Raw genomic sequence first — 26,951 nt, 5'->3', positions numbered from 1 at the left:
TTGTCTGCCCTGAGGAAGGTAGCAGATAGCCACTGCCTCATTTGTGTGCCTGGTCATTCCTGGGGGACAGGAACCGCAGGAGAGGCGGCAGAGGTGTGAGACAGTGGGAACGCTTTGACTTTATAAGGCATGCTTAACAGTGCCCACTTTTTTCTTGCCAAGGACACTGGCAAATGAATCGTTATCTGCATTTCCCCAGTGCTCAGAGAAGTGAAAGACTTGCTCTTGGTGCTGCAGCCGGAGGTGGCAGCACTGAGTCAGCCTGCGCTCTGCGCACCGTGCTGTTGGCATTACTCCACTCTGTGCAGTCCAGAGTGCCGAGGCAGGGGTTAGAGACAAAGCCGTCTGTCTAAGGCACATGCAGAGAGAAGAACTCGGAATTGCATTCCCTGTCCTTCCTGCAGATCCCCTAACGTCTCGAAACTCCATTTTCGGGTCTTGTGACATAGGGTGGTACCTGAAAAGTAGCTGAGATGAGGAATGCAGAGGAGCTGCGTAAGTTGTAAACACCATACGATAGAAAGATCAGCACCGTGTTCTCTGTGCACCTGAAGGAAGAGCAGTAGTTTTTATCTCTGTACATTTTTAATTCTGCATGATTTCCTCAAGTGTATGTAACATCTGTTTGTGTATGTTAGGTAAACTGGTAAAGTCAGCATCAGTGTTTGGACCATTTTTGACCTCTGAATGTCCCACCTAGGATCACCCGGACCTTTTGACGGGAGACCTGACCCTCAATGACATCATGACTCGCGTGAATGCTGGCAGGAAGGGCTCTCTGGCAGGTAAATGACGGTCCCCTCCGGGTAGCCTTCACGGCACTTGACTGCAGTGTTAAACCACAGGAGCCTCTCCACATGTGAGAAAGTCAGTGAAGCCACTGCTTTTTCCATGCTGATAACCTTTGTTTTGTTTGGCAGGTGGGAAGTGAGTTTACAGTCAACGCACCAGTACATTAAACTCTTTAACAGATGTTAAAATTGAGCTGGAAGTTGCTAGTTGTTTTGTTTAAAAAAAATCTGAAAGTCTAAAAAACAAATCTTATTATTGAGACTTCTGTCTGGTGGGCCTTGGCCAAATACAATGCCAAGAAGGCTGTCACCTCCTTATGTACAAAGTGCAGTCCTGTGACTTGTGTTACTTTTTTTGTTCTAGCCCTATATGATCTGGCAGTCCTTAAAAAAAAGGTTAAGGAAAAAGAGGAGAAGAAAAAGAAGAAAATAAAAATGATCAAATCAGAGGCAGAGGATCTGGCTGAGCCCCTGAGCAGTGCTGACGGGGTCCCACCTCTCTCCCAGGCCCCATCTCCACTGGCAATACCTGCTATCAAGGAAGAGTAAGTGAGCATGAGACGGGTGATGCTTGGGGTGAAAAATAAGCCCAGGGTGGTGCCCCGTCTCCTGGGGCTCGTATGAGCTGGCTATAAGGGTGCTTCCTGCTGGGAAAGTGTACTGTGTGCTACTGTCATGAACTTTGAGGGCTGCCAGGTGACCTGGAGGGAGAGGGGTGGTGACCAAATGTAAGGATGTGTTCTTGATCTTTCTGGTTGTTCTTACGTGTTTTCTTTCCTTATTAGGCCCCTTGAAGACCTGAAGCCTTGCCTTGGAATCAATGAGATATCTTCCAGTTTCTTTTCCCTGCTGCTGGAGATCTTGCTGCTGGAGAATCAGGCTAGCCTCCCTATGGTAATTTTGGAAGAGTCACAAATGATTTGATCATTTCCAGTTGTTGACGTCTTTAATGGTAGCTCTCTGCTGGCTCCTCTAACTTGGTTTGTGGACTGGGCAAAGTGAGCGTACATGGAATTGCTGGTGTAGAAGAGAAGTCTCACTGGGTTCTGCCTTTACTCCCTCAGCTAGAGGAACGGGTTTTGGACTGGCAGTCGTCTCCAGCCAGCTCCCTCAACAGCTGGTTCTCTGCAGCCCCCAACTGGGCCGAGTTGGTGTTGCCAGCCCTGCAGTACCTTGCTGGAGAGAGCCGAGGTAAGGTACATCGTTTGGTAGGGTCAGTGTCTTTTTTTTTCCCTTTTGTCTAAGGAAGTTTACAATAAAGGGTAGCTTGGCTCATCTAATTCATGACCCCTTTGTCTAATGCCATTCCTGAGAGGTGTGCTAGCCTGAGACACTGTGAGCCATTCAGAAGCCCGCCCAGAACTCAGGGTGCATGTTACTTGTTCTGAGTTCAGCGTTCTCTGTGACCTGTGTGACTTGTTAGGTTCTTCATTTCTTGCAGCCGTTCCTTCCAGTTTCTCTCCATTTGTTGAATTCAAAGAGAAAACCCAGCAGTGGAAATTGCTTGGTAAGTTATTCATATGATCTACTCCAACATAGGTTTTTATTCTTCCATTTCCTACCCTAAGCTTCGTTTGCCTTTCAATCATTACAGTCCAGCAGATTGTCAGAAAGGAATCTGTTAGGGCTTATTTGCTGTGTGGAGGAATCCTTCAAGACCCTTTAAGAAAGATTTATTTATTTATTTGAAACACAAAGTAACAGGGAGAGGCTAAGAGAGAGCGAGGTCTTCTCGCTACTGGTTCACTTCCTAAATGCCTACAGTAGCTGGGGCTGGGCCCGACTGAAACCAGGAGCCAGGAACTTCATTCTGATTTCCCATGTGGGTATGGCTGGGCAAAGTACTTGGGTCATGATTTGCTGTCTTTCTGGATGTATAAGCAGGAAGCTGGATCAGAAGTAGCGGAGCTGAGACATGAATCAGATAAATTTAAATCTGCAGTGCTGTTTTTAATTACTGTCAACATTTATATTAAACCAGGGATTTGGGATTAATTTGTAATACAATTATTTTTCTTTCCTAAAAATGGGTTTTACTGCTCAGGATATGTTGGGTAGCTCCAGATAAACTATTTCTAAAGAACAGAGTCCTTACTTTTGTTTGAACTTTATAAATTCCCATTACCTGCATCTTTTTTTTTTTTTTTTTTTTTTGGACAGGCAGAGTTAGTGAGAGAGACAGAGAGAAAGGTCTTCCTTCTGTTGGTTCACCCCCCAAATGGCTGCTAAGGCCGGCGCGCTGTGCCGATCCGAAGCCAGGAGCCAGGTGCTTCTCCTGGTCTCCCATATGGGTGCAGGGCCCAAGTACTTGGGCCATCCTCCACTGCACTCCCTGGCCACAGCAGAGAGCTGGTCTGGAAGAGGAGCAACTGGGACAGAATCCGGTGCCCCAACTGGGACTAGAACCCGGGGTGCCGGCGCCGCAGGCAGAGGATTAGCCTAGTGAGCTGCGGCACCAGCCCTGGCTGCTCCTCTTCTGATCGGGCTCCCTACTAATGTGCCTGGGGAAGCAGTGGAGAATGGCCCATATCTTTGGGCCTTGGTACCCACATGGGAGATCCAGAAGAAGCTCCTGGTTTCTAACTTTTGATCGTCCTAGCTCTGGCAGTTGTGGCCATTTGGGGAGTGAACCAGTGGATGGGAAATGTTTGTCTGTCTGTCTGTCTCTCTGTCCCCCTCTCTCCCCCTTCCTCCCTCTTTTTCCCCCTCCCCCTCCCTCCTTCCCCCCCACTCTGCTTTTCAAATGAATAAATCTTTTAAAAAATTAATAATATTCCATTGTGTAACACATTTTCTTTAGAGATATTTGAAAGTAAGAGTGACAGAGACACACAGAGGTCTTCTGTCCTCTGATTCACTTCCCAAACTTGGGCTAGGCCAGGCCAAAGCCAGGAGCCAGGAATTCCACCTGGGTTTCCCACATAGATGTCGGAACAGTAGGCTTGGCAGTACAGAGTAGCTGGGACTTGAGCCAGGCAGTCTAATATGGGATGCAGGCATCCCAAGCGGCAACTACTCTGCACCCAACTCCTGCGCTAACACATTTTGCTCCATTCATTGATCCACTGATGGACATCAGGTTGTTTCCAATGCTGGCTGTTGAAAATGATGCTGCAGTGAAGATGGGTGCAGTTACCTCTTCAGGATGTTGGTTTCCGTTCTCCTGGGTTTATACCTAAAATGGTGTTACTGGATCGTATGTTAGTTCTGTTTTTATTTGTTTTACTTGTTTAGTTTTCCATAGTGGCTACACCATTTTACATTTCAGGGTTCTTTTCCCTAAGTCTTTGCCAGTATTTTTTTTTAAAGATTTATTTATTTGAAAGAATGACAGATCTTCCATCTGCTGGTTCACTCCCCAAATGGCTGTTACTGGCTAGAAGCCCAGAACTCCATCGGGTCTCCCATGTGGCTGACGTGCCCAAGTACTTGGGCCATCGTGGGCTGTTTCTGTTTTCCCAGGCACGTTGGCAGGAAGCCGGATCTAAGGCAGAGCAGCTGGGACTTGATCTGGCACTCTAGCATGGGATGCTGATGCCAGATGCGGTGGCTTAAACTGCTGAATCACAACACAGGCCCATCTTTCTTTCTTTCTTTTTTTTTTTTTTTTTTTTTTTTTTAGTAGTAGCCATTCTGACAGGTGTCAGGTGATACCACACTGTGGTTTTGATTTGCATTTCCTTGATGATGGGCTATATTGAGCATCTTTTTTTGTACTTGTTGACCATCTTTAGGTTTTCTTTGGAGAAATGTCTGTTTAGGCCCCTTGTCCATTTTTTAGTCAGGCTGCTTTTTTCCTGCTATTGTTTTGTAGGAATTTTCTTTTATATTTTAGAAACTAACCTCTTTTCAAACACATGGTTTGAAGATATTTTCTCCTATTCTGTGTGTTATCTTCACTGTTGGTTGTACAGAAGCCTTTTAATTTTAATGCAGTCACATTACTTTGGCTGTGCCATTGGTATTAGACGAGTAATTACCAAGAAAGCCCCTGTTTAAATCTTGAAACTCGGCCGGCGCCGTGGCTCACTAGGCTAATCCTCCGCCTGCGGCGCCGGCACACCGGGTTCTAGTCCCGGTCGGGGCGCCGGATTCTGTCCCGGTTGCCCCTCTTCCAGGCCAGCTCTCTGCTGTGGCCAGGGAGTGCAGTGGAGGATGGCCCAAGTCCTTGGGCCCTGCACCCCATGGGAGACCAGGAAAAGCACCTGGCTCCTGGCTCCTGCCATCGGATCAGCGCGGTGCACCGGCCGCAGCGTGCCGGCCAAGGCGGCCATTGGAGGGTGAACCAACGGCAAAGGAAGACCTTTCTCTCTGTGTCTCTCTCTCACTGTCCACTCTGCCTGTCAAAAAAAAAAAAAAAAAAAAAAATCTTGAAACTCGTATGAGGGGCTGTCGTGTAGTTGGCATCCCATTTGGATGCTGGTTTGAGTCCCAGCTGCTCCACTTCCAATCCAGCTCCCTGCCTGTGTGGCTGGGAAAGCAGTAGAAGATGGCCCAAGTCCTTGGGCCCCTGCCACCCACATGGGAGACCCAGATGAAGCTACTGGCATTGGGCTGGCCCCTGACTATTGCGGCCATTTGGGGCATGAACCAGCAGATGGAAGATCTCTCACTGTGTCACCCTCTCTCTGTAACTTCGCATTTCAAATAAATAAATAAATACCTTTAAATATATATATACATATACATACACGTATATATGTATACATACATATATATTTATGTATGTGGAAACTATTTGGAGTTGGGTTTTTGCATATGGTATGAAATAAAAGTCTGATTTCACTCTTTTATATACTAATATCCAGTTTTCCCATTATCGTTTGTTGAAGAAGCTGTTCTCTTTATGTGACCTTGATACCCTTTCCCAAAAATGAATTACTGTTTATACATATAGGCTTATTTCTAGGATCTGTAGGTATAGAACAGGCTTTTGTTTCTGTTTTGCTTTTCTCGGGAGAAATACCTGAAATCAGCCATGGGGTAGAAGGAGGCACTCAGCTCTGCTTCCTGACCCTGTGGGATATGGCTATGAGAGAATATGCCGGCATCCACAGGTGTAAGGGATCAGAGGAGAGCAGATTTCACACCAGACAGGGAAGTGGAGAGCCTTGAGAGAAGGTCTGGCTGTGGGGTTGTCTGGTTATGAAGTAGCATCTCCAGAAGGCACAGTGGGAATGGACCGGTTATGGATAAAGGGTTGAGAAGTGTCTGGGGATGAGAGTTGAGGTCTTCCAAGCGGGGGTGGGAGAGAGTTGGGGTGGGGTTGCCGTTGTGTACTGACTGGTGCGGACAGAGTGAAGCAGCATGGTGAGTGTCTCAGCAGCGTCCGTGAGGCAGGTGTTTGCAGTCTCACACACGCACGCCTGCCTGATGTTCTGTGGCTTCCAGCCCAGGTAAACCTAGGTACTCTCATGTCCCAGGTGCTGCAGGGGTAGTTGAACAGGGTGACGTGACAGGAAGCCAGGAAGGAGCATGCTCATCTCTTTATAGGCGGGTTAGGAGCATTCGGATTTGTTTCTTCCTCAGGGCCACCTTTTTTATTTTTTGAAGATTATTTATTTATTTGAAAGGCAGAATTTACACAGAGAGAGGGAAGGAAAGACAGAGAAATCCTCCATCTGCTGGTTCACCCCTCAAAGGACCTCAGTGGCCAGAGCTGGGCCGGACTGAAGCCAGGAGCTTCTTCTGAGGACTTGGGCTCTTTTCTGCTTTCTCAGGCACATTGGCAGGCAACTGGATTGTAAGTGGAGTAGCTGAGACTTGAATTGGCACTCACAAGGGATGCTGGTTTCGCCAGCAGCAGCTTTACCCTGCTACTCCACAAAGCTGGCGCTCTGGGCCATCTTCTTGCTGTGTCAGTGCCTAGAATGACTTTGCAGCCCACTTGGCCACCAGCTTTTCTCACCCACAAGAACAGGACCATTCCCTTGGTGCATAGCTATCAAAGCATCCTTTGTGACCCCTACCCCTTTTAGAATTGGATTTATTTAACTTTACTGTAAACTCCATGAAGGCAGAGGCGGAATTCTCTGAGTAACTCCAGCTTCATACGCGGTGCCTGGCACGCGGTGGCTGTTGAGCAGATAGCTGCCAAGTGGATGGTTCAGGTGGGTGGCATCCGAGAGTGATGGTCTAGGCAGGGCACGTAGAAAGGATCAACGCCACAGTACTGGCAGAGACAGAACAGGTGATGAGAAGGTGGGTTTCTGTGTAGCAGCTTAGATGTATTTATTTCTTGTTTTTTTATTCCTGTAAAAGGCCAGTCCCAAGATAATGAAAAGGAATTAGCTGCACTCTTCCAGCTGTGGTTGGAGACCAAAGACCAGGCCTTCTGTAAGGTACAGTTTCTGAGAAACAACATTATCTTCCTCAGTGGGTTTCCAGAGCCTTTAGCTTCGTGAAAATTCTTTAGTCCTTTTACCTGTTAATCTTTTCCTTCCCTCCAGCAAGAAAACGAAGACAGCTCAGATGCCACGACACCTGTCCCTCGGGTGTGAGTACAGTACTTGAGTTGTGGGTGGTGGCCTGTGAGACCGCAGTGGAAGGCACCGCCCTGGTCTTGCTGACGTGGCTTCGTGTGTTAGAGCTAATCGTGGACTTTAGAGATCCTAGTGGTCCACTGAGTGTCACCTGCTCAGCACGACCTTCAGATGCACCACACTCCCGTCAGTAAGAGGGGCTCCCGATGGAAAGGGCTCTTGACCGGGGTGCGGGGATTGTGCGGTGGAGGCTCTGAAGGGGATGCGATCCACCTTGTGGTTGAACACGCATTTTTCCTTGTGTCCTCTTCCTGGCTTCCCATTTGAGATGATGAACCCAGCTTCCTCATTTACCTATGCAAAATGGGTCATGGGGGTCAGTGACTTGCGGAAAGTCAGTGATAGGACCCCGCCCAGAATTTGCATCCCCTGACTCTCAGCCCGTGTCTTGTCTCATATTGCTCTTTCCTGATGGTTGTGTCTGTAGATTCTGAACCCCAGCACAGACACCTGACCTGTGTGGTACAATGTGTTAGCTCACATAGTAGAGGGTAGGTCTCAAGTTCTTAGCTACTTCCAGGGTGGCAGAAAAACCACCCTTGTCATCTTTCATGTTTGAAGCCCTTTGTTGCTCCAAGGCTGAATGTTTTGTTCCTGTTGGATATCAGTAGTACCTAAAACAGTGGTAAATAATGTCAGCCTCTTTCCCGCCTCCCCGGTGCCAATCTGGATTTCTTAAGAATCAGGTCGTTTTGGAAATACCAACAGTACTTACTTGGTAGGACCTGGCCGGTGGACTTTTGACTTTTGCCAAGAACTGAGTATTTCAGAAAGGGACAGTTTTTCATGCTTCAAAGGGAACAGTTCTGGGTGCTGAAGAGGAGGGCCGTGGGTTGGGTACTCTTTCACACAGCTGTCAACTCTCGGAGTTGATACAACATTCTTTATGTTTCAGAAGAACTGACTATGTGGTGCGGCCCAGCACCGGGGAGGAGAAACGGGTTTTTCAGGAGCAGGTAAGCAGTGCTCGAAGGCAGCGTCAGTGTCTCTGTGAGGCCATGCCGAGGACGCCAAGTCTGGGTCTCCTTTGAGTCACGTTCTTGGAGGCCAGTCACACCCTTCACCTGAGATCTTTGGCTTGGGAGCAAAAACACTGGGAGGGAAGGGGATGAAAAATGCTTTAGGGATCTTTCTTTCCAGTAGCAGAATGCATTCCATTTACCTCCCTGTCCCTTTGTCAGCGGCCGCCTCTGGGAACCACCCTTTTCCCACTGTGGTTGGCTCAATCATTCTTCGTGGAACAGCTTCTTTCCTTCCTGTTTTAATCTGTCCGTGTAGGTCATCTTATTAAAGGGCGCTCTAGAGAGAAGCCTGCTAATTCTGACTTAGAAGCTTTCTCCCGTTTCTTTCGGTAGGAGCGGTACAGGTACAGCCAACCCCATAAGGCGTTCACCTTCCGCATGCACGGCTTTGAGTCGGTGGTGGGGCCGGTGAAGGGTGTCTTTGACAAGGAGACCTCCCTCAACAAGGCCCGGGAGCACTCCCTGCTGCGCTCGGACAGGCCTGCCTATGTCACCATCCTCTCTCTTGGTACGTGGTGTGCAGCTCCTGCCAGGCTCCAGTTCCGACGCCCTGCCCTCTCCCCATGCCTCTTCCCCCCAGAGACCTCTTGGAGGCTCAGGCGGAGCTTTTGGCAGCCTAACAGTTTCGGAGATGATGGGGGAGTTTTGCTGAACAGACATGTGTCCTGAGAATCAGTGTAGAGGTCTAGACTCACATTTATGTTCTCTAGGAGTACCTCCCAGGCCAGCTAAGTAGTTACATGTGGGGATTTGCTTCCTTAACGACTTTTGTATGCTCTGGATCCCTTTGATAGTCTTGTGAAATCTGCTTTTAAGTGCATAAAATGTTAGAGTTAGAAGAGAAGCCAGTCATTGTTGAGACCATTATCAAGATGTTTAAACAAATTTATGGTGCAGAAATATGTGTGTCTTATCATGATTTTAAATGATAAGAGTGAGCAGCAGATCTTGTAGTTGTAAGTAATGGTGCATGTAAGTGATAACTGAGTTCCCTATACCTGTAGTATATGAAAATACCTGGTATTTGTTACAACATCGCAGCACTGCCAATATGTGGCTTGTTGCCTTTGTTCATAATGAAAGGCAATGCTAACTGTCAGTTAAAGATGTCTTTTTTTCCTCGCCCAAGTTCATGAACCCACTGATTTCTAAGGTGTCCATGGACCTTCGGTTTTGCCTTGTGGAATGTATAGGAAATTCCAGTGGCAGAACTGCCGGCCACTAGGGGGCAGTGCATGCCTGTGGTGAGTTGGGTCACGCAGGGAGAGAGGGTATCCCGAGGGAGAGTCACCCAGGCAGGGCAGGGCAGGACAGGAGACACTGTCTGCCAGTAGAAGCCCTGCTTGACTCTTGGACGTTGCATTTTCCAATGTTACAGTTCGAGATGCTGCTGCCCGGCTACCTAACGGAGAGGGCACCCGGGCAGAGATCTGTGAACTGCTCAAGGACTCCCAGTTCCTGGCGCCCGATGTCACCAGCACTCAGGTAAGACGGAGCAGAGATCGCTTGTGTGTTGTTGTGGAGTGGATGTAAGAAAGCATATTAAGAAATGTGAAGTACGGCACAAATTTTCTTAAAAACTTTGAGGAAGGGATAAAAAGCAGATCTTGCAAAACGTGTACAGCCATGAAGAGATTTGGCTGTAACCTTTCCTCGGCAAAGGGCAGGTGGGTCAGGTACTCAGTTCACCGCCTCCTCATGGTGGAAGTGCATCAGGATCTCAGGTTCTGACGGCATTTCTTGTTTGCCAATGATTTGTTGACCACTGGGAGTACGTAGGTAGGCCGGGGTATATAGTCTGTTTGTCTGCTGACTCCTACCAGTGATTTTTCTCTGGAGTCCGAGTAAAATCTGGCTTCTGGGTCTGCATTGGCCCGTATTTCCCTTTGTTCTTAGGTGAACACAGTCGTGAGTGGTGCACTGGACCGCCTGCATTATGAAAAGGACCCTTGTGTGAAGTATGACATCGGGCGGAAGCTTTGGATCTATCTGCATCGGGACCGGAGTGAGGAAGAATTTGGTGTGTGAGGCCTCTGGGCAGGTGTCCAACTAGGCTAGTGACACTTCGACTTTGCTGTCTCAGTTGCGTTATCCTTTTCATTGACATTCAGGCGGGATACGGTTGTAGAGGCAGGACTCAACCCACCAGCAAAGCTTCTGGTATTTTTTTGAAATACTTCTAACAAATTTATTTATTTTCGTTTTAACAGTAGGGAGAGATTGTCCACTGGTTCACATCCCAAAAGCTGCAACAGCCAGGGATAGGCCAGGCAGAAGCTGGAAACCCAGAACTAAATCCAGATTTCCCAAGTGGGTAGCTGTGACCCAACTACTTGAGCCATGTTGCCTTCCAGGGTGTGCATTATTAGGAAGCTAGAAGTAGAAGTGTAGCCAGAACTTGAACCAAGGCACTTGTCCTAAGTGGCATCTTTTTATTTTTATTTTATTTTTTTTAAGATTTATTTATTTATTTGAGAGAGTTACAGGCAGAGAGAAGGATAGAGACAGAGAAATATCTATTTGCTGGTTCACTCCCCAAATGGCCACAATGGCCAGAGCCAGGCCAATCAGGAGTCAGGAGCCAGGAGCTTCTTCTGGGTCTCCCATGTGGGTACAGGGGCCCAAGCACTTCCACTGCTTTCCCAGGCCATTAGCAGGGAGCTAGATCGGAAGTGGAGCAGTAAGGACTTGAATCAGCCCCCATATGGGATGCCAGTGCCACAGGTGAAGGCTTAACCTGCTACCACACAGTGCCAGCCCCCTAAATGGTATCTTAACACTGTGCCAAATGGCCACACAGGCTTTTTTTTGTTGTTGTTATTTTTTTTAAAAAAGATATATTTATTTATTTATTTATTTATTTGAAGGGCCATTATAGAGAGAGAGAGAGAAAGATTTTTTCCTCCGCTGGCTCACTCCCCAAATGGCCACAATGGTCAGGGCTGGGCCAGGCTGAAGCCCTATCTGGTCTCCCATGTGAGTGGCAGATGCCAAAGCAGTTGGACCGTCTTCCACTGCTTTCCCAGGCACATTAGCAGGGAGCTGGACCAGAAGCAGAGCAGCTGGGGCTTGAACCGGTGCCCATACAGGATGCCAGCATTGCAGGCCGTGGCTTAACTCCTCGCTTCCCAGGGCTACCCCAGCTTTGGTTTCTAACAAAAGCCCCATACTTGGCATGCTGAGGTTACACTCTTGCTGATGCCTTTTACTGTTCACAGAGCGGATTCATCAAGCACAAGCAGCTGCAGCTAAGGCCAGAAAGGCTCTTCAGCAAAAGCCCAAGCCCCCGTCCAAGGTGGTAAGTGACACCAAGAGAGCAGCGCCTTGGGGGTCCTGCTTGGGCGCAGTTGGTAGTAGATACTCAGCTTTCCCTTGGTGTGGGACGTTAGGCGCTGTAGGGGCCATGCCTGCCTTCAGTGGAACCTTTGTGTACCCTGCGGGTGAATTTCCTTTCCTTGTCATTTCTAGAAGTCTAGTAGCAAGGAAAATTCCATAAAGGTCCTGAACAGTGGCCCTTCTGAGCAGAGCCAGATGAGCCTCAGTGACTCCAGCATGCCTCCCACTCCAGTCACACCCGTAACCCCTACCACGCCAGCGTTGCCTGCCACTCCCATCTCCCCTCCGCCAGTGTCATCGGTGAACAAAAGTGGCCCTGCCACTGTCTCAGAACCGGCCAAGTCCAGCTCTGGGTAAGCGCGCCTCCATTTCTTCTCCAGCTGTTTCCCTGTGAAGCCCTTTGGTATACATGCCGTAAGGGTCTGTTTGCCGATTTCCTTTTAGTGTTCTTCTGGTGTCTTCGCCAACAATGCCACAGCTTGGAACAATGCTTTCCCCGGCCTCCAGCCAGACTCCACCCAGTTCTCAGGCTGCTGCCCGGGTTGTGAGCCACTCTGGCTCAGCTGGACTGCCACAGGTGCGGGTGGTGGCCCAGCCCAGCCTTCCTGCTGTCCCCCAGCAGTCAGCAGGGCCAGCACAGACACTGCCACAGATGCCCGCAGGACCACAGATCAGGACTCCAGCCACGGCCACACAGACCAAAGTTGTGCCCCAGGTAAACAAGGATGCTGCAGGTCACTGTGAAATAGGAACAGTGGCCCCGAGGTGGGCTGACAAAGCAGAAGGGTGGGGTTTAAGGATGACCAGGAGTCATAGTTTACTGCTGACAGTGAGGCTCATCAGAACAACTCCTTTAAGGTTCAGAGCCGAGTAAGTGGTTATAAATACTCTGCTTTACATGCTGGGGACGCCATGTTCAGGGAAGTCCAGTGATGCACCTGCGATTCTGACTGGAGCACCCTGGGAGAGGTGGGATGCCAGTGCAAACCTTGGGAGTCTGTCTGGAGTTCCTCCCATGTTGCCTGTGGCCTTGGCCGTGCTGTTGTTGGTATGTGTGGTTACAGAGAAGATACCGTGTCCTCTTTGCCTCAGTTTCCTTTACTGTAAAAGGGGTATCATCATGTTTATCCTCTGTGTGAGGAATGAAATGATTGTGAAATGTAAAGGCCTTCTAAAAATTAAGATGTACTACACAAAGAGAAATTGACAGTGTCCGTTTTAGAGCGTGGTGGGCCTTGAGCACTGTTAGGTTAGAAGTTGTGTTCCCTGGGTGGAGCACTTCCAGGTGGGAAGGTGCGGGCAGACTGCTGGGAGTGCCGCTCTGCATTTTACTGTCTAACGAAGCTCTTGGCTTCATGCCCTGAACTAGACAGTAATGGCCACCGTACCAGTGAAGGCTCCGACCGCGGCAGCCACCGTCCAGCGACCTGGCCCTGGGCCGACAGGGCTCACGGTGACAAACCTCCCTGCCGCGGCCAGCCCTGTGAGCAAGCCAGCCACGAGCTCTCCTGGGAGCTCTGCTGCGAGTGCCTCTACGGCTGCCGTCATTCAGAACGTCACCGGACAGAACATCATCAAGCAGGTGGGTAGGGCTCGCTCCGAGTGCACAGGGCACAGTGTTGCCGGGCAGGGGGTGGTGTGCCCTGGGCGTAGACCTGGCTGCTTTGTCCTCAGGCAAGGGACCCGTGGAATGGCAGGTTCTGGATGCCTGTGGAAAAAAGGTGTGCTGTCTTTGACCCTCAGTTTGACCCCTCAGGTACTTCAGGTGAGAGTACACACCGAAGGTGGCGCAACCTTCACGAATGCTGACGATTAAAACCTTGTGGCATAACTTAATTCAATTCCCCTGGTCATTTTCTTAGGGAAAAGAAAAATTACTTGAGAGGAGACAGATCTCCCATCCTCTAGTTTACTCCCCAGATGCCTGCCACACCTGCAGCCAGGCCTGGCTGAGTGAAGCTGGGAACTGAGAACTCAGGCCAGGTCCCCCGCATGGATGGGGAGGAGCCGCTTGATGTATCACTGCTGCTTCTCAGGGTCTGCATTTACACGAAGCTGGCGTCGGGCTGGAGCTGGGTGTTGATACAGGATGTGAATGTTCCAACTGATGTTCTAACTGCTGGGCCAGGCACTTGCCTCGTGGCCATATTTTATTAGCTTTTTCGTTTACCACTAGTAAAGGTAGAAAGACTATTTATTTATTTTTTTTTTTAAGATTTATTTGAAAGGCAGAGTTACAGAGCAGAGAGAGAGGTCTTCCATCTGCTGGTTCATTCCCCAGATGGCCGCAACGGTTGGAGCTGGACTGATCTGAAGCTAGGAGCTTCTGGGTCTCCCACGTGGCTGCAGGGACCCAACAACTCGGACTATTTTCCATTGCTTTCCCAGGTTATAGCAGAGAGCTGGATCGAAAGTGGAACAGCTGGGACTTGAACTGGCACCCATATAGGATACTGGCACTGCAGGCGCCAGCTTTACCTGCTATGCCACAGCGCTGCCCCAAAGAATGTGTATTTTTTGGTTGTGCATGTGAAAGGATAATTATTGAACTTAAAGAATGATTGGGGGGCCGGCACTGTGGCACAGCAGGTTAAAGCCCTGGCCTGAAATGCCGGCATCTCCTATGGGTGCTGGTTCTGGTCCAGGCTGCTCCTCTTCTGATCCAGCTCTCTGCTATGGCCTGGGAAAGCAGTAGAAGATGGCGCAAGAGCTTGGGCCCTTGCACCCGCATGGGAGACCCGGAAGAAGCTCCTGGCTTCGGATCGGTTCAGCTCCGGCCGATGCAACCATCTGAGGAGTGAGCCAGCAGATGGAAGACCTCTCTCTCTGTCTCTACCTCTCTCTGTAACTCTGTCTTTCAAATAAATTAAAAAAAGAATTATTAGGTAGAATAGCAACTAGTACTGTGAGGAGTGCTTCCTGTGTGCCTGTACTGAGCATATTGGAAGATGTTAAAATAATCCAGTCCTCATGGCCCTGTGACATCGGCATCTTTGTGGCCCTCTTTTTACAAATGGAGAAGTGAGCTACATATTGATAAAGTAACCTTTGATACTCAGCACACATCTGTTGAGTGTCTTGTGTGTTTCTGGCACTGTCCTAAGTGTTGGGGGCTTATGGGTGTGTATATGTTAAAGCCTCTGCCTTCACAGAACTCACATTCTCCAGGCTGGGAGGCAGGTGTTAATGAGTGCTGTGGACATGACTAGGCAGTGGGTGGGGGGTGGTGGCATGCTCATCTTAACTAGGGTGGTCGGAGAAGGAGAGGACATGACGCCAGAGAGAGGGGCCTGGGGTAGAGCCTGTGCCACGTGATGACACCCAGAGAGAATGCTCTCCAGACCTAGGAGTGGCACATGTGTGAGGGACAGTTGGAAAACCATTGTCTGAAGCTTAGCAAGCAGGTATTAGATGAGGGGGTGAGGCTGCCAGTGGTTAGATCATGTCTCTCTCTGGTTTTAATTTAAATGTGATGGGGAACCACTAGAAGACTGACTCAGACTGGTTTGATGTGGTTTACACTTAAAGAAACCGCTGGCTGCTTTGTAGACTGAGCTGTTGGGGAAAGAATGGAAGCAGGAAGCCATGAGAGAGGCATTCGTCTTGGTCCCGGGACAAGAGTGCTTCAGAGTGTGTGTGCTGGAGGCGTGAGGAGTTAGTTGGAGGGAGGCCAGAGAGGGCCGCTGAGGGTGGTCCCGTGGTTTTTGGCTTCAGTGACTGGGTAGACAGTGGTATCATTTACCGAGGTGAAAGAATGTTGGGTGGGCGCTGTAAGAGAAAAGTGCCCCCATGGCAGGAGCAGACCCACGTCTGATGGGTGACCGTGAGATGGAGGTAATGAGTGCACTTGACCAGGTCCCGGGACTGAGAATGTGAGGTGAGGAAGTGGAGATGGTGCGTATAGGTGGTTTTTAAAGAAATTTTCTTCTGAAGAGCAGAGAACTGGGGCTGGATTGGGATGTGAGCAGAACGATTAGGTGAAGGCGCGTGTGGAGGGAAGCCCATGTTGGCGCTGCCACTGCCTGTCTGCATGGTGGCGGCGGTCTCAGAGAGGCCCACGGAGAGGGGAAGGCCGTGTGTAAGCCAGAACGGTGGATCTGTGCCGCAGGACTTGGCTTTAGGGTGGAGTTGTGTGAACCCAGGGTGTCTGGCTGCAGAGCCTGTGCTTGTAGGCACTGTGTCACACTGCTGTTCCCACAGTGAGGTGGCCCAGCGTAACTGGACATCATTGAGCGAGTTGGGGACATGGAGGGCACACTGATGGGAATTAGGTTGGGTAGCGGTGATAGCATCGTGATTTGTTTTTTGGTTTAAAAAGGCCTCTTCTAGGTTGGAGATGTATTGTTCAGTAAAATGATTTATCTTGGATTTACTTGAAAATAGTTGAGGGCTCCCTCCTCCGCCTGCCTTCCTCCAGGTTAGGGAAGGACTGACGAAACAACAGTAACTGCTGCCTTTTGAAGCTGAGTGAAGGGTATGTGGATGTTACACCAGAACTAGTCTCTGCTTTTGTGACTGCTCACTGTTTTTCAAAGGAAAAAGTTAAAATAGCAATGTGACACAGACCCACAAAACGGAGGTTCCCCTCATCACTAACTGCTGGTTCTCCCCGATGCAGGTGGCAATTACTGGGCAGCTTGGTGTGAAGCCCCAGACAGGCAGCAGCATCCCACTCACAGCCACTAACTTCCGCATCCAGGGTAAGGACGTGTTGCGTCTGCCACCCTCTTCCATCACCACAGATGCCAAGGGACAGACGGTTCTGCGAATCACTCCGGACATGATGGCCACATTGGCCAAGTCCCAGGTTACCACAGTCAAGTTGACCCAGGACCTCTTTGGGACAGGAAGTGGCACTGCAGGCAAAGGCATCTCTGCCACCCTACACGTCACCTCCAATCCAGTCCATGCAGCTGATAGCCCTGCCAAGGCCAGTTCAGCCAGTGCCCCTTCATCCGCTCCAACAGGTACCACGGTGGTCAAAGTGACTCCTGATCTCAAGGCAACAGAAACCTCAAGTTCAGCTTTTCGTTTGATGCCAGCCCTTGGTGTGAGTGTGGCAGACCAGAAGGGAAAAAACACAGTGGCCTCTTCAGAAGCAAAACCAGCTGCCACGATCCGTATCGTGCAGGGCCTGGGGGTGATGCCTCCCAAAGCAGGCCAGACCATCACGGTTGCAACTCATGCGAAGCAGGGAGCCCCGGTGGCCAGTGGGGCTGGAACTGTCCATACTGCAGCAGTGTCCTTGCCCAGCATGAATGCTGCTGTGTCCAAGACTGTGGCTGTGGCTTCGGGGGCTGCGAGCACTCCCCTCAGCATCGGAACGGGCGCCCCCACCATGCGGCAGGTCCCAGTCAACACCACGGTCGTGTCCACATCCCAGGCTGTGAGTAGTAATAGCCCTTCTGTTCAGGAAACTTTTAAGGTGGTCAAACCTCCCGTGAGGAGGCGACTCCCTGAGAACCAGGGGGCTTCTTTGTAGGAATGGAAATCAGAAGCCTTGTCTGTGATGGCTTGTTTGACCCAGATAGATTTATTTACTGGTAGACTTTTCTATTTTCTTTTGAAAAGCAGTTTATAAAAGTGTAGAATATGCATACATTGCTACAAAATATTAAACAACAGTGCCTGAAATACCCAGAGTAAAATCCATAATTTCCTTTACTACCCTCCAGGTCTCCCTTTATGAGAGTTAATTACTGTTACTGATTTGGCATTTGTCCTAGACCTTTTTTCTGAGCATATTCATAGATACACACATACACACAGAGTTTAAACGAAAAACTGTGACATTATGTTCTGTAATTACTATTTTTTAAAAGGTTAATCTATTTGAAAGAGTTACATAGAGAGAATTGGTCGATCTTCCATCCTCTGGTTCACTCCTCAAATGGCTACAACATCTGGGTCTGGGCCAGGCTGAAGCCAGGAGCCAGGAGCTTCTTCTGGATCTCCCATGTGGGTGCAGGGGCCCAAGCACTTGGGCCACCCTCTGCTGCTTTCCTAGGTATGTTAGGAGGGAGCTCTATTGGAAGTGGATCTGCAGGATCTTGAATCAGGGCCCATATGGGATGCTGGCATTGCATCCGGTAGTGGCTTTACCAGCTATGCCACAGCACCAGCCCCCTGTAATTATTTTAAAAAGGGTCTTGAGGTAGGCTATATGCAGATATGATTGATTACATTAATCTTCCCTACCCCTCCAAAGCTTTATTTCTTTATTTGAAAGACAAAGTAACAGAAAGATCCATCTTGTACCTATTGGACCACTCCCCACATGGCTGGAAATACTAGGCCTGGGCCAGGAGCCAGGAACTCCACCACCTGGGTCTCCCGTGGGGGTGGCAGGGGCTCAAGCACCAGGTGCACCAGCAGGGAGCTGGATCAGAAGGGGAGCTGGTGGGACTTGAAAAGTCACTCCAGTATGGGATGCTGGCTTCAGAAATGGCGGTGTAACCTGCTATGCCACAGTGCCAAACCTTGACTTGTTTTTATTTATTTATTTATTTATTTATTTTTATTTTTTTGACAGGCAGAGTGGACAGTGAGAGAGACAGAGAGAAAGGTCTTCCTTTGCCGTTGGTTCACCCTCCAATGGCCGCTGCGGGCCAGTGCGCTGCGGCCGGCGCACCGCGCTGATCTGATGGCAGGAGCCAGGAGCCAGGTGCTTTTCCTGGTCTCCCATGGGGTGCAGGGCCCAAGCACCTGGGCCATCCTCCACTGCACTCCCTGGCCACAGCAGAGAGCTGGCCTGGAAGAGGGGCAACCGGGACAGAATCTGGCGCCCCGACCGGGACTAGAATCTGGTGTGCTGGCGCCGCTAGGCGGAGGATTAGCCTAGTGAGCCGCGGCGCCGGCCTTGACTTGTTTTTAAAGATTTATTTATTGGAAGGCAGACTTGAAGAGGGAGAGACAGAGATTTTCCATCTGCTGGTTCACTCCCAAGATGGCCACAATGGCCGGAGCCAGTTGCTTCACCCAGATTTCTTATGTGGGTGACGGGCCCAAACCACTTGGACCATCTTCCACTGCCAGGCCATAGCAGGGAGCTGGATCAAAAGTGGAGCAGCCAGGACTTGAACCAGCACTCATATGGGATGCCGGCACTGCAGGCGACAGCTTTACCCACTATGCCGCAGTGCCAGCCCTGTGTTATTTTTGATAGCATTATAGTAATCTAGACAAGGGCCTCTGTCAGAGGAGAGTTGCCCATGCTGGCCAGTGCTGCAGTGTGTCTGGACGGGTGGTAGAGACATGTCCACATGAGGTAGAGATCGCTAGGATGAGTCACTGATGTGTATGCAGTGAAAGCCCTGCTGTACCAAAATGCCACACAGGCCTAGACTCCCAGCAGGCCTTCTGTTTTCCTTTTTAGTTTTATGTTCCTGTCTTACCAGTGAGCGCAGGGTCTTTCTCAGTTGTTTTTCTAATCACAAATGTGGTCAGGCACCCATTATGAATATTTGGAGCTTGGCATGTTCTCTCTAGTGGTGAATAAATCTTTGCCAGTTTTTTGGGGGGTAGCTGTTTCATGTTTTGGGGTGGCCCTTTGTATCTTCTGGATGCTGAATTTTGTATGTAAGAATGTCTTGGGCAGGCGCCACGGCTCACTAGGCTAATCCTCCATCTTGCGGTGCCGGCACACCGGGTTCTAGTCCCGCTCGGGGCGCCGGATTCTGTCCCGGTTGCCCCTCTTCCAGGCCAGCTCTCTGCTGTGGCCAGGGAGTGCAGTGGAGGATGGCCCAAGTCCTTGGGCCCTGCATCCCATGGGAGACCAGGATAAGTACCTGGCTCCTGCCATCGGATCAGTGTGGTGCGCCGGCCGCAGCGCACGGGCCGCGGCGGCCATTGGAGGGTGAACCAACGGCAAAGGAAGACCTTTCTCTCTGTCTCTCTCTCTCTCTCTCTCACTCACTGTCCACTCTGCCTGTCAAAAAAAAAAAAAAAAAAAAAAAAAAAGAATGTCTTTTCTTCCAGTTTGTCATAGTTTAACCTTCCATGTGGAGCCTTTTACTCCTTAGGCATTTATGATTTTGTCGGAAAAGACCTATCACCATTTTCTTTTATGGTTTCTAGGTTTTGTGTCTGTGCTACCCCATGGCTATAAAACCCTTACTTCATAAAAAATTTTGAGTTTAAAAAATAGTATAATTGGGCCAGCACCGCGGCTCACTAGGCTAATCCTCTGCCTAGCGGCGCCAGCACACCGGGTTCTAGTCCCGGTTGGGGCGCCGGATTCTGTCCCGGTTGCCCCTCTTCCAGGCCAGCTCTCTGCTGTGGCCAGGGAGTGCAGTGGAGGATGGCCCAGGTGCTTGGGCCCTGCACCCCATGGGAGACCAGGAAAAGCTCCTGGCTCCTGCCATCGGATCAGCGCGGTGCGCCGGCCGCGGCGCGCCGGCCGCGGCGGCCATTGGAGGGTGAACCAACGGCAAAAGGAAGACCTTTCTCTCTGTCTCTCTCTCTCTCTCTCACTCACTGTCCACTCTGCCTGTCCAAAAAAAAAAAAAAAAATAGTATAATTGATCATCCATTTGAAACATGTTTGTGAAGGGGGGGTTTCTCTTCATGTTTTTCAAATTATTCCAAAATCATTTAGTTTATCTTTTCTTGACTATTTGAAGTGCTGTATTTGTCACACACACGGCTGTGTGTCTGGATGCATGTGTGTCTGCTCTCTCACCTCTAGGTAAGGAGCTCTCCTCTGAACAGGAGTGTGGATGGAGAGTATAAAACACAGCTCCATTTTTCTAAACAAGCTGTTCAGGAAAACCTCCGTGATTTGGGATAAAAGCCAGAAGAACATCATATATATTAGTGAAGCAAACCAACCAAAAACCTTGACGTGCTGTGGTTTAAAAGGAAATGAGTATTTAGATTGCCATAATGCACAAATTGAAGTCAGGATGTGAGCAAACTGTGCTTACTCGATCCACGCATTCTCTTGATTGGACACAGGTTCCTCCTGGGGCCGTCTTGTCAAGATCAGTCTGGGTCCCTGTAACTGGAGAGTAGTGAGCGGGGCTTTCCCTGTCTTACCAGCTAGTTGGGATAGTTCCTGAAGGGACCGCGTGGGTGGTGTACAGGTGGTCTGAGGTGTTTTAAGCCACCAGACCTTAAGAAAATAGAACCATAAGTAAATCCAGGAATTGCCTGTTCACCCATACATGCTTTTTAACAGGTTACAGTTGGTGAGTAAAATGTATGGAGATTGGTATGGGACCTACAGTTAAGTGCTTGACTTTTTTTTTTTTTAAGATTTATTTTATTTATTTAAAAGACAGAGTTACAGAGAGAGGCAGAGACAGAGAGTTCCTCCATCCGCTGGTTCACTCCCCAGATGGTCGCAATGGCCAGAGCTGCGGCAATCCAAAGCCAGGAACCAGGAGCCTCTTCTGGGTCTCTGACACGGGTGCAGGAGCCCACGGACTTAAGCCATCTTCTGCTGCTTTCCCGGGCCATAGCAGAGAGCTGGATCGGAAGAGGAGCAGCCGGGACTAGAACCGGCGCCCCAGGCCAGGACCTCAACCCACTGTGCCACAGCGCCAGCCCCTAGAGTTACTTATTTATCTGAAAAGCTGTGTGATAGAGATCTCCCATCTGCTGGTTCACTCCCCAGATGCTGCCAACAGCCAAGGCTAGGCATACCAAAGCCAGGATCCAGAAACCTTATCCAGGACTTAATGCAAGTGGCAGAGACCCAAGTACTTGGGCCATTGTCCACTGCCTTCCTAGGGGCATTAGCAGGGAGATAAATTGGAAATGGAGCAGCTGGGACTGGGAACTAGTGTTCTGATATGGGATGCTGTCATCATAAGTGGCACCTTAACCTGGTGTACTACAATGCCAGTCCCCCCACCCCCCAGCTTCTTTAGAAGTAGCCTGTGCAGGAACTGGCGCTGTGGCATAGTGGGTAAAGCTACCACCTGCAATGCCAGCATCCATATGGGCGCCGGTTTGAAACCCAGCTGCTCCATTTCCGATCCAGCTCTCTGCTATGGCCTGGGAAAATAGTAGAAGATGGCCCAAGTCCTTGGGTCCCTGTATCCACATGAGAGACCCAGAAGAAGCTCCTGGCTTCAGATCAGTGCAGCTCTGATCTTGTGGCCACCTGTGGAGTGAACCAGCAGATAGAAGTCTGTCTGTCTGTCTCTCTCCTTCTCTCTCTCTCTCTCTTACTCTGCCTTTCACATAAATAAATAAATCTTAAAAAAAAAAGAAGTAGCCTGTGCAATAATTTTTCTTATCATAATGTGTTTTTTTAAAGATTTATTCATTCATTTATTTGAAAGAGTTACATAGAGAGAAGGAGAGACAGATCTTCCATCTGCTGGTTCACTCTCCAGTTGGCTGCAACAGCCAGGGCTGTGCCAGGCTGAAGCCAGGAGCTTCTTCCAGGTCTCCCATGTGGGTGCAGGAGCCCATGGACTGTGCTGCCTTTCCAGTCACATTAGCAGGGGGCTGGGTCGGAAGAGGAACAGCCAGGATTCCAATCAGTGCTGCCTCCTTAACATACTGTTAGCCACCTCTTGAATTATTTTTTAAATCAGGTTTGATTTTACTTTGTATAAATTTTATTAACAACCAAACATTAAAAACCAGGCATCCTAAAAACATGAAGCAGTGACCTATCTGAACCATCCTGAAGTTCCAAAGACCCTAGGCCTTTTCATGGAGCTCTTCATGGAGCTTATTGGCTTTGGGCTTGGACTTTGCACTTGATTGATTTTATTGTTAGTGTCCCCTGACTGACCTCTCTTATCTCTGGGAGACATGGAGAGCCCCTGGGGAGGGTGACTGTTCGTTCCCCACCAGTGAGCCTGCATTCCAGTGGAGTAGTCATCACGCATTTCCTGTGTTAACTCAGTCCTTCCTCACGTCCACCTGTTGGAGTGAGTGAGACTCTGAGCTGTGCAGAGCACAGGGGCTAGGACTGTGCTTACACGAGGACGCGCTCGCCTTTGTGATTTAGGTACAGGTTTCATCCTAAGAAAGCAGGCTTTGTGTGGTTGCTGCTGCTCTTCAGTAGCTTTGAGGAGGATGGTAGCAGGTCAGATGACCCTGAGCCATGGAGCATGAGCCCTTGGTCCCCAGCCCTTAGGACCGTTGGGGTCCTGGCAGGGGTGGATGGAAGCATCTTCGGTTCTTGTTGCCCTGTAGGTGACGCTTGGTAGTTCTCCTTATCTCCTGTCCCACAAACGTGCTTGCTTTTTCTTTAGGGGAAGCTGCCTACACGGATCACAGTGCCGCTGTCTGTGATTAGCCAGCCAATGAAGGGCAAGAGCGTGGTCACCGCCCCAATCATCAAAGGCAACCTGGGAGCCAAGTACGTGCTGTGTCGTCACGAAGGACCAGTTTGGGCAGAGGAGGGGGGCATGTTGCAAGCTACCAGTCCTTGTCACAGAATCGGATGGCAGCTGGTTTTTCTGAGGCCTATCTTTGATCTTTCTCCTGGTTTGTGGTCATCAGTAATACTCCTTGAGCTCCTAGTTCTGTGTTAGGTGCAGTGATTAAAACAGAAATTCATGCTGTCCAGGCTTACATTGTAGAGCAGGGAAAGCAAAAGTAATTTAAAAAAATAGTGTAGTGTGTTGAGTGGAGATGTAGAGGAGAGAGGAGGGGCGAGGGGGGCCGCTGGGAGGGTGGAAGGGAAGCCTCCCTGTGACCTGTGTGCTCTGGACCTACACCACCTCCGAGGCTGAGGGCTTCCTGTGGCCCTCTCACAGCGAGGGTAAAGGGCAGGAAGCAGTCAGCCGCAGTCTCAGGGCAGTCTCAGGGCGAGGCTTCGGGGAGGATGTCAGAGTACCCCGTGGTGCCTCATCCCACACTCACGCCTTCCCTTCACAGCCTTGGCGGGCTGGGCCGCAACATTATCCTCACCACCATGCCGGCGGGCACGAAGCTCATTGCTGGCAACAAGCCTGTGAGTTTCCTCACGGCACAGCAGTTGCAGCAGCTCCAACAGCAAGGGCAGGCCACACAGGTAAGGGCCACACCAGGCTTCTCCGTTTTCTGTGCTGTTCTTAACTGGTGAGCCTCTTAACAGTGTGCTAACCGAGTCCTCCTCCTTGCAAGCAGGTGCGCATCCAGACTGTCCCCGCATCCCATCTCCAGCAGGGAACAGCTTCCGGCTCCTCCAAAGCAGTCTCCACTGTCGTCGTGACCACGGCTCCGTCTCCTAAACAGGCCCCTGAGCAGCAGTGACGGTGAAGAGAGCTGGCTTCTGCAGAAGGCGGGACCTGGTCTGTCCCGGCTCAAAGGCGGGGAGCAGGGCGCTCGCATCCGTGCTGCAGGCTGTGTGTGGAAGGCAGGCCAGTGCGGGGACGGTGGCACCAGGAGCCTCAGTGCTGCTGCTGCGCCCTGCAGTGGAGCGCTGTGAGAAGGGCTCCCTCCAGAGTTCCAAGGCGTGCTCTGTCCCAATCCAGGAGAAGTTTCTGTTCAGAGTTGCGGGGTCACAGTTCTGTGATGAGCGCCAGGCCCCCAGGGAAGGCGTGCCAGTTGCACAGTGACCGAGCCCCGTGCCACGTGAGGCTTGTGTTGTAGCTTCTGGTCTTCCCCGTGACAGTGGCCTGGGTATGAGTTTTGTGTCCAGAAAACTTTATGTAACTTATTTTTTTAAAGAACCTGTTGCACATCTTTATCAGACAGAAACCCAGGCTTTAGCCCCTCCCAGACTGCTTACTTGTTTTGACCAGAGTGAGGAGATAGCAAGAATCTTAGTAAGCTGATGGCTGACTGGATAACCACCCAGAAACTGAGCGGCTGTGAGATGGGAAGCACCACAGAAAGTGAGGTAGTCAGGATTCCCTCCGGTAGGCTGAGTGTGGCACTCCCTCTTGGAAACGGGATGTAGGGGTCTTGATTGTTTAGGCACGAGCACCTGCCGGTGACCTTGGCAAGCCTGTCACAAGGAGTCCAGAGCTGGTGGACGGGGGTGGGGGGTGAGTGAAGACGCTGCTTGTGCAGCACAGACTTCCTTGCAGTTCAGAGCCATCGACTCTGCCTGCTGCAGGCAGGAGTGGCAGGCCCAGGGGAGCTGGCCCGCTGCTTGTGTCAGGTTTTGTTTGAGCAGCCCATTCCCATCTGGTTACGTATTCTCTGGCTACTTTCGGTTAGAAGGCAGAATTGAGTCGTCGCCGTGGATGCCAGAGGGCTCTGAGGCCTAAACTGCTGTGGGTTTGTTTTTTTATTTGTTGTTGTTTTTGTTTGTCTGTCTGTCTGTCTGTTTGCCTACATTATTTCTGATCCCTGCCCCAAAGTAGAGATGGCAGGAGCGGAGTGGGTGTGGCATGTACAGGGACTGCCTGGCAGTAACAGCCTCGAAAGAGGTTGGTCTGGATTCGCAAGTGACTCATTCCTGCCTCTCTCACCTTCCCAGCCTCCGTCAGCTATAGACAAAGAGCTCAGAGTGATGCTTTAACATAATGTGATGAGTAAGTGAAGCACTGGCTGTTAACGTGTGGTGCCTCTTCTGTTTCGGGGCGCGGGTGGGTGGTGAAGCTTCCCTGAAGGGATAAGGCTTTCCTGTCTCTGCTGAAAGTATCCCAGTTATTAAAAGTGACCATCTTTAACTCTGGGAAGGAGTGAGTATCTTCTGAGAGGCGGGGCGAGGAGGAGCTGGTGGGCCCCTTCTCCACGGGGCCTGGTGTGACCGGGTGCCGGCGTCAGCGGTGAGGCAAGTTGAGGAGCAGCGATGGAGTGGGAGGGGCTGTCAGGACTTCACAGACAACAGCTTTCTGTAAAGTAGATGTAACCATCTGCTTTACCTGTAAGAAAACTCTTCTCTTCCAGCTGAGTCGAAGCTAGAGAACCAAGGTGGAAATCCAGGCCTGAGGTTGAATTGCAGATGAGACGTTAGGTTCCCTCTCTGTTGCTCTCCTAAGGGGAGGGTGGCTGGGATGTGTTGGGGAGCCTGGGGTCGATCCAGTGAGGACGTGAAAGCTGGATTACCACGAGCGGGAGTGGCAGGCTCAGGAAGACAAAGCCCCTGGCGGGTGAGTAGCGGACCACCACTGAACTAGGGCTGGGAGCGGTGAGAGGTGAGGGCTGCATTGAGGGGGAGAGTGGATCTTGCATCAGAGTACATTGTATTTATAATACTTTGAAATTTGCACATCACTGTCATTTCCAGGAGTCACATTTCAGATAGAAAGCCGCGTGGCAGTTTCTGAATGAGAGAAAGGTAGAAAATCGGGAGATCCTGTTTCAGATATTTACTGCTGGTTAAAAATAAACCCTTTCTGAATTTACATAACAAATCGCTCTCATAAAAGTAGCTCTGGCATGGAGCCTCAGCCCTGCCCTGCACTTATTTACAAAAGTCACCTGACTGCCTGTCTTGTGCGTGCAGATGTGTACAGCCTAGGGAGCAGGGGTGCACAATATGGGCTGTTTCAAGATGCCAGGGTGGGGTGGACTCCCTGGTAGCATTTTGGTGCAGCCAGCGTGTCACTGGAGCAGTGTGGAAAGGAAATCCCCTGTTGGAGTGTTCACAGTGACAGCACAGTATCTGCACCACATGTGCACCCTGGAGATGGGCAGTGAAGGTGGGTATTTTGTGGGGAACAATTCCGGGGAACTTGGCGGTGGCATCAGTGAGCCTCCGAGCCTGTGGTCGACAGAGGCTGGTAAACTGTTGAGCCTGTGTATGTAAGACTGAGTACATGGCATAGTGGCCAGTTTGTGCTTCAGCACCGTGTGTAAGAACGCTTATGTCAGGTGGGTCACTGGGGCTAAGATATCACAAGCCGTGCTGTAAGAGGCATCGAAATTTGCTTCAATGTTTCTGTCTGATCATCACGTCTCTCAGCCTCTCACTCTGGAGAGAATGTGTTTCTCTTAATTCCTTTGTCCCTTTTAAAAATCTCAAATATAGATCTTTTCTATGAAAATAAAACAGTGGATTCCTTCATCTCATACCAACCCCTAAGGAGAGTACCGTTTATATTACTTGCTAATAACAGGTCATCCAGTACCTGTAGAATGAGTGTTCAGGTTCCCAGTCAGCTAGCAAAAACCATGGTGGATCCCGAAGGGGCTCACTGGGAGTTTGCTGACCACAAAATCACTCTTTTCAGCAGTTCGTCACTAACCCCTAAGCTGTGACTCCCAGCTGTGAAAGAGTGACTGGCTATGGGGTGCTCCGCCTTTCACTTAAGTGTCGCGTTTCTTCCAGAGAGCATGCACAGCCCGGGCGAAGGAGCCGAGTGGAGGGTGAGAAAGACGCTGGGCTTCGGCGTCCTGCCGAAGCCCGGCTCCGCCAC

At 50.2% G+C, this 26,951-nt stretch overlaps 2 protein-coding genes across 7 annotated transcripts in view; one reads left to right on the top strand and one right to left on the bottom strand.

The window, feature by feature from the left end:
• Positions 1-26,584, top strand: part of NFRKB (nuclear factor related to kappaB binding protein) — a 40,868-nt gene extending 14,284 nt beyond the window's left edge. For 4 of the 6 annotated variants that reach the window (XM_002708310.5, XM_008259224.4, XM_070065527.1 and 1 more), the window contains 19 exons: positions 701-785; positions 1,156-1,336; positions 1,577-1,685; positions 1,856-1,982; positions 2,233-2,298; positions 7,053-7,132; positions 7,241-7,287; positions 8,229-8,289; positions 8,689-8,863; positions 9,734-9,840; positions 10,252-10,375; positions 11,574-11,653; positions 11,824-12,044; positions 12,136-12,406; positions 13,061-13,273; positions 16,310-17,077; positions 22,908-23,014; positions 23,536-23,671; positions 23,767-26,584. In XM_002708310.5, coding sequence (XP_002708356.1) covers positions 701-785; positions 1,156-1,336; positions 1,577-1,685; positions 1,856-1,982; positions 2,233-2,298; positions 7,053-7,132; positions 7,241-7,287; positions 8,229-8,289; positions 8,689-8,863; positions 9,734-9,840; positions 10,252-10,375; positions 11,574-11,653; positions 11,824-12,044; positions 12,136-12,406; positions 13,061-13,273; positions 16,310-17,077; positions 22,908-23,014; positions 23,536-23,671; positions 23,767-23,892 — 3,084 coding nt within the window. In that variant the 3' untranslated portion in view covers positions 23,893-26,584. The remainder of the gene's footprint in view (positions 1-700; positions 786-1,155; positions 1,337-1,576; positions 1,686-1,855; positions 1,983-2,232; positions 2,299-7,052; positions 7,133-7,240; positions 7,288-8,228; positions 8,290-8,688; positions 8,864-9,733; positions 9,841-10,251; positions 10,376-11,573; positions 11,654-11,823; positions 12,045-12,135; positions 12,407-13,060; positions 13,274-16,309; positions 17,078-22,907; positions 23,015-23,535; positions 23,672-23,766) is intronic. The other 2 variants (XM_051847900.2, XM_008259232.4) reach the window with 1 other exon arrangement.
• Positions 24,959-26,951, bottom strand: part of TMEM45B (transmembrane protein 45B) — a 50,371-nt gene continuing 48,378 nt past the window's right edge. Inside the window, exon 8 of the transcript XR_011385012.1 lies at positions 24,959-25,855. The gene's annotated coding sequence lies outside the window, so the exon portion shown is untranslated. The remainder of the gene's footprint in view (positions 25,856-26,951) is intronic.

The sequence above is a fragment of the Oryctolagus cuniculus genome, chromosome 1 (genome assembly GCF_964237555.1).
Source record: "Oryctolagus cuniculus chromosome 1, mOryCun1.1, whole genome shotgun sequence".
NCBI classification, from domain to species: domain Eukaryota; kingdom Metazoa; phylum Chordata; class Mammalia; order Lagomorpha; family Leporidae; genus Oryctolagus; species Oryctolagus cuniculus.
This window is presented reverse-complemented; position numbering and strand designations above follow the sequence as displayed.